The sequence below is a fragment of the Tupaia chinensis genome, unplaced genomic scaffold (assembly GCF_000334495.1).
Source record: "Tupaia chinensis unplaced genomic scaffold, TupChi_1.0 Scaffold141044_1, whole genome shotgun sequence".
In the NCBI taxonomy this organism is placed as follows: Eukaryota; Metazoa; Chordata; class Mammalia; order Scandentia; family Tupaiidae; genus Tupaia; species Tupaia belangeri.
Window position 1 is genome coordinate 301,975 of NW_006200910.1, and position 6,116 is coordinate 308,090.

At 42.0% G+C, this 6,116-nt stretch overlaps 1 protein-coding gene across 1 annotated transcript in view; it reads right to left on the reverse strand.

Moving 5' to 3' along the window:
* CATSPER2 (cation channel sperm associated 2) overlaps positions 1-6,110 on the reverse strand; it is a 26,535-nt gene extending 20,425 nt beyond the window's left edge. Inside the window, 4 exon segments of the mRNA XM_006162870.1 lie at positions 4,211-4,279; positions 4,451-4,624; positions 5,373-5,519; positions 6,047-6,110. Of these exon segments, the coding sequence (XP_006162932.1) occupies positions 4,211-4,279; positions 4,451-4,624; positions 5,373-5,517 (388 nt within the window). The 5' untranslated portion in view covers positions 5,518-5,519; positions 6,047-6,110.
* Positions 6,111-6,116: the final 6 nt, after the last annotated feature.

The window sequence follows — 6,116 nt, forward strand, 5'->3', positions numbered from 1 at the left end:
TATATATATATAGAGAGAGAGAGAGAGAGAGAGAGAGAAAACTAAGGAAGTTATATCTGAGAAATGAACTCACAGGCCAAAAATATTGGGGGAGCTTTAGTCTAAAGCAAAGCACTGTTTCTTAATTTCTTTATTTTCCCTATCTATAGCATTCTTTGTGATCTTTAAAAAAACGTTTGAAACATAAACAAAGATTTAATGTTTGTCATATAAATTAGTCTATTCAAAGAAATCTGTTAATCACAAAGTTTTTTTCTTGCTTTTCTACAATGAGAATATACTTAATAAGATAAAAATTTCATAAGCTTGCCAGGTAATCCTTAGTCTTAGCAATCCATCTATCCTCTGGCACAGGGATCATGTTTCTTACTCAGTTAGAAAAGTTAGCGCATTCTTTTTAATTGCTGGAGGACTCTTGCAATTGCCAGAGAGAGAGAGAGCACTCCCCAACAGGGTGCGGTCATGCTGAAATACTTTTTTCTTCATATCTCCTTCTGGTCAAGATTTTGGGCACCCACACACACTGGGTTCCCAGGGCCAGGATTTGAACTGCAGTAAGCCATGTGGAATTCAGCTCCCAATGCACAGCACTTAATCACTGCACTATAGGGCCAGCCCAGTGCTATTCTATTTTTGATTTGTCTATTAAATCTAGGGAATCCTGTACATTTACTGCTATTTATTTCATTCCTAGACTATATCCCCTCCAAAAAAAGACTATATTCCTAACCTCACAAGGCAAATATATGCTAGTGATAATACAGGAAAAAAAAAAAACTGAATGACTTAGTTCAAAATCCTCACTACTATGGGAAGGAAAAAAAATACTTGTAAGTATATAGTATGCTGCAGTGGGTCAGTGACATCAATTATTGTTGTATATTTACATATCTTTGACCTTACTGAATTAAAGGACTTGCTTTTATTTTTGCTATAGGGCATGTGCACTTGGCTGAGAGACAGAGAGAAACAGTGAGAAAGCACCTTCTGAGGGGGTGGCCATGCCATAATCCTTTTTCTTCCAGTCTTTCTTGGAATTTTGGGCTCACACACCCATGAACCCACAGTGATTTTCAAGCCAGTCCATACTCAAACCACACAGCCAGCCATGTGCGACCCAGTGTTTTAAACTCCATGCCACTTGCTGGCCCTGAAGGACTATTTTGAAGTTTAGTTATTTATTTACTCCATGAGTGGGAGACAGTGAGATCGCACCCCAAAAGTCTTAATGCTGCAATTCATCCTTCACCTGAGCCAGCCCCAGACCATGGGCACACACTTGCCCCTGCATACTCAAGGAAGTCTCTGGTCACGAATCCAAACCTTCCTATATATGTCATTCCCACAGATCATAACGTTTTCCACTATGCCACTGTCTACTGTCAAAGGACTACACTTTTTAAATTAAAATAAATTAAAGACATCTTTTAAACTCATGATACAGTATGTGCATAAATATGTGATGGAGAAGCCTTCTCCACAGGGCTTCCACAATCTCTTTTTCCCAGCTTACAAGGATCCTGGGCAGTCAAGTGTGCACCCATGCACCTGTGTGTTTCCAGATCAACTGGGACCTGGAACCAGAATTACAGGTCAGCAGGTGGTTTCCAGCTCTGCAGTCCAGTATGCTACCAATTGTGTTCCAGAGGCTGAGCCCAGAAGATTATTTAAATGAGAAATTCCCCCAAAAAACTACAGATGAACAAGTACTTACACTGTCCATTCATCATGTCTGAGCAATTTCAGATGATAATCAAATGACCTCCTTGATTCCACAAATGTCCTTCTGTTTTTAATATTAATACATTTCATACAACTTATTTATATTTTAAATAATTTTTCAAAAGAATTATTTTATTTTTTTAATTCATTTATTTTAATTTGACCAGAGAAAGACAGACACATAGAGAAAAGGAAAGTGAGAAAACAAGCCACCAGGTGTGGGACTTGAACCATGGTCGGCCATGTGGGAGTGTCCACTGCCTTAACCACCACGCCCCTGCTGGCCCCATACAATTATTTTTTTAAATAATTACTTATTATTTTTTAATTTGACCGGAGAAGGGGAAAGTACGAAAGCTATAGTCAGCCAGCCATATGGGAGTCCACCTCCTTAACCACCACCTACGGGCCCCTAGAGTCATTTGCTCTTTAAGTAATTTTTTGGCTCATTTAATATCTTAGTTATACCTAACATTACATACTTTGTAATCTTCCTTATACAGAATTAAATTAATTAATTAAATAATCCTTCAAAATATACTTACAAAAATGTAAATGTTAGATCATTCACTGATAGCCATCAATAGAGGTTTTAAGAATTATTTAATTATTTAAATTATTTTTTAAGAATTATTTTATTTAATTTCACTTATTTATTTTAATTTGACCAGAGAGGGACAGAGCAAGAAAGAGAGAAAGAAAGGAAAGTGAGAAAACAAACCACCAGGTCTGGGACTCGAACTATAGTCAGGGGAGTCCAGTGTCCTTAACCACCACACTGGCTGCCCACTCCAGGAATTATTTTATTTATTGTTATTTTCTTTTTAGTTTCCTATAGGGCACACACACTCACCAGAGAGAGACAAAGTGAGAAAGAGAGAGAGGGAAAGTGAGAAAGCAAGCTGCCAGTCAGGGACTCAAATCACAGTCATCCATGTGGGAGTCAAGCACCTTAATTACCATCCCACCTGCTGACCCCTATTTATTATTATTTTTTAAGTTGATCAGAGAGAGAGAGAGAGAGAGAGAGAGAGAGAGAGAAAGGGAAAGTGAGAAAGCAAGCAGGACTCAGTTCTGGGACTCAAACCATGTTAGACCATATGGGAGTCTAGTGCCTTAACCACTATGTTACCTGCTGGCCCCAACACCAATATATTGGGTTGTCAGTAAAGTCATGATGCATTTTTACATAGAATAAATATATCATAACTTTTCTGACTACCTAATATCTAATTTAAAAGGCTAATTCTGGGGCCAGCAGTTAGCATTATGACTATGTCGCTGAACTCCCATGTAGTCAACCGCGGTTCGAATCAAGGAAGCAGTGGCTTAAACTCACGCCAGGCGCGTGTGCGTGCCTGTACAAGATCCCAAGAGGAGAACGGAGGAGAAGAAATTGCGGTATGGCCATCCCTTCGGGGCGTGATTTCTCACTTTCTGTCTCTTTCTGGCGAGCGCATGTGCCCTATACCAAAAAAAACCTCTCCAAAGAATAAAAAAGGCTAATTCAGATAGACAATAGACTAAAGTAACATAAGAAATAAAACCGGTCTTCCTATCTCCAGTTCTTTGTAAATTTGTTACATTACTATATATTACACTCTACCTCTAAGTGTCTATACTACCCTGTATCTGCTATACTTTTTAAGAATTATTTATTTAGGGGGACCAGCAGTTGGCATAATGGCTATGGCACCCATGTGGTCAGCCACGGTTCAAGTCCTGGACCCAGTAGCTTAAACTTACGCTGGGTGCGTGTGCATGCGTGCCCAAGAGGAGAATGGAGGAGAAGGGATTGTGGTGTGGTCATCCCCCCTGGGGACGTGATTTCTCACTTTCTGTCTGTCTGTCTGTTTTTCTGGCAAGCGCATGCACCCTATAGCAAAAAAATCTCTCCCCCCAAAAAAAGAAAAAGATAAAAATAAGGATTATTTCTTTAACTTTTTTTTTTTTCAATTTGACCAGAGAGAGAAAGAGAGAAAGTGAGAAAGCAAGCAACTAGGTCCGGGACTCGAACCATGGTCGGCCATATGGGAGTGTCCAGCACCTTAACCACCACGTCACCTGTTGGTCCCAGTATCTGCTATACTGTTGAGAGCCCACCAAATGTTTCTAGATTTTAGCAGTTGTACAAATCCTAAACCAGAAGGCTATCATAATTCAAATAACATTCAAGTATATGAAATGGTCAATTTAGAAAAAATACAACTCCTAGCCAGGTTGGCCCCATAGCCTCATGGTTAAGGGAGCCGGATTCCACAGGTCTGACCACAGTTCAATTCCCAGCACCAAGAGCTTGAAAAACATGCACAGCATATGTGTTTGCCTACCCCGAACCCGACAGGATAGCGAAATGAGAAGATATTGCAGCATGACCATGCACCATCAGGGGCTGCTTTATCTCTCTCTGATGAGAGCTGGCATACTCTGGCAATTAAAAAAAATATATTCCCACCCACTTCCTCTTTCATTCAGTGCCAATTCTCACCTATTTCAACCATGAGTACAATCGTATTCAAGAAGATGAGGAAGATGATGAAGTTTGTGAATAAAGGACCTGCTTTCTCTTAAGGAAACACACAGAATGGAGTTCTTTCTGCTTTATGCAGCTGAAATAATAAGGACAAGAACAGAGGCAGTGAGAAGCAAATGAAATTTAGGAAAAGGAAAAAATAAATCATTAGGCAGATGATGAACAGTCATGAATGAAAATGAGATGAAAGGATACACTCAGTGACCCATCCAGCCCACAAGGAAAGAGGTGGCCTCCGGCTACAGCGCACTCGGAGCCTGCTCAGTAGTCTCTGGCTATGTGAAATTCGGCCTGCGTGTTGAGGCTTTATGGTGAAGCGCACTAGTTGGTGTTGATCTCCCAACATAAGTTTCTTCTGAAGGGAAGGATCTATAACAAAAATTAACATAGAAAAACATAAAGAAAAGTCGCTGGGGACCATGAACTTCTGGTAAGGTTGAGGGGAGAAATATTAGGGATGGCATAATGGTTACATTGCTGGACTCCCAAGTAGTCAACCATGGTTGAAGTCCCAGACCGGGTGGCTTAAACTCACGCCAGGCATGTGTGCATGTGTGCCCAAGATCCTGAGAGAAGAATGGAGGAGAAGGGATTGTGGAATGGCCATCCCTCTGGTGGGTGGGTGGGGGCGGGGGCTGATTTCTCACTGTCTCTGTCTCTCTGGCGAGTGTACATACACTATAGCAAAAAATCTCTCTTAAAAACAACAAAAAAAGATTTATTAGTTAAAGGGGCTTGCCTGCCTTGCTGCTGCTCCTTCTCACATCAAGAATTGTTAGTTTGAAGGATTGCTTTACAACCCACACAGTCCAACCCACCAATAAAAGCAATAGGTTCAACCCTCAGAGTCTTATGACTCTGGTAGAAACTTCCCCGTCATTCAAGGTTAGTGCCTGTCTTATGCCTAAAAATGAATGGCATGGGTTTTATCTTCAGGATTCAAAGGGTTTTGTTTATAAAGCCCTTGATTTATCAAGTCAGGTGTAATCTCCAAACCAGCCACCAAACCAACTATCTCTGAATTTTCTGCTCTTAAACTTGTCTCTCTGGGTCCTAGTCTCTGGAGGACATGGACAGGAGTCTTAAATTTAGCCAATTGAAGAAACAGGCTGCTGACCAAGTATCTCCCGGACAGTGTGACGTGGGACAGCTTGACTCAAGCCTTGCAGATGCTCGATGAGAGAGAAAGTATCAATGAGACGTGAATGAATGGCATCAGCTCGGGGCAGCTGCAGGTGCCCCGCTTGCTGGAAAGTAGTCATGACTGTGGAGAAAACGGAAGAATCAAATGTCATCTCATTCTTGGAGCTACACTAAGAGGTAAAGGTTTTCTGCCCCTTCTACCCAGCCCTTTTGCCTTTAAGAAAACCGTAAGGAGTCCACATCTAGGAACAATGAGAAGTTGGGAAGAGCAAACACCCCATACTATTGTAAAACTCAAGGAAGATATTTGCACAGTCAACTAAGTAGCCAGGCACTTTCACTTTGTATCCCTAATTAAAATTTCATTAAGCAAAAGGGGGGGAGGCAATAAAAAGCAGTAGCCATAGGGCAAGAGCCCAGGGCTGGACAAAGAAAAATCCAGACTGCACCTGGGCCTTAGGGAACTGGGCAATGAGGTGAGTCGGTGGGATGACTTAGGCTGGCTGCTCCCCCTCACATCACCCCGGAGAGAAAAACCAATTCAGCGGCCTGACATTTGGGAAACGTGCCTCGTCCCCAGTGTCCCCTCCCCAACACTCCCCCGGGGGTCAGCTCCTTCGCCCCTCAATTCCCGCTTCTGGGCCTCACCTCTGCCCAGGCTGTCGTCCACCCACTCAGCCCTGACTTCCCTGCGCCGCCTTCGGCTACCGCGCCCCCT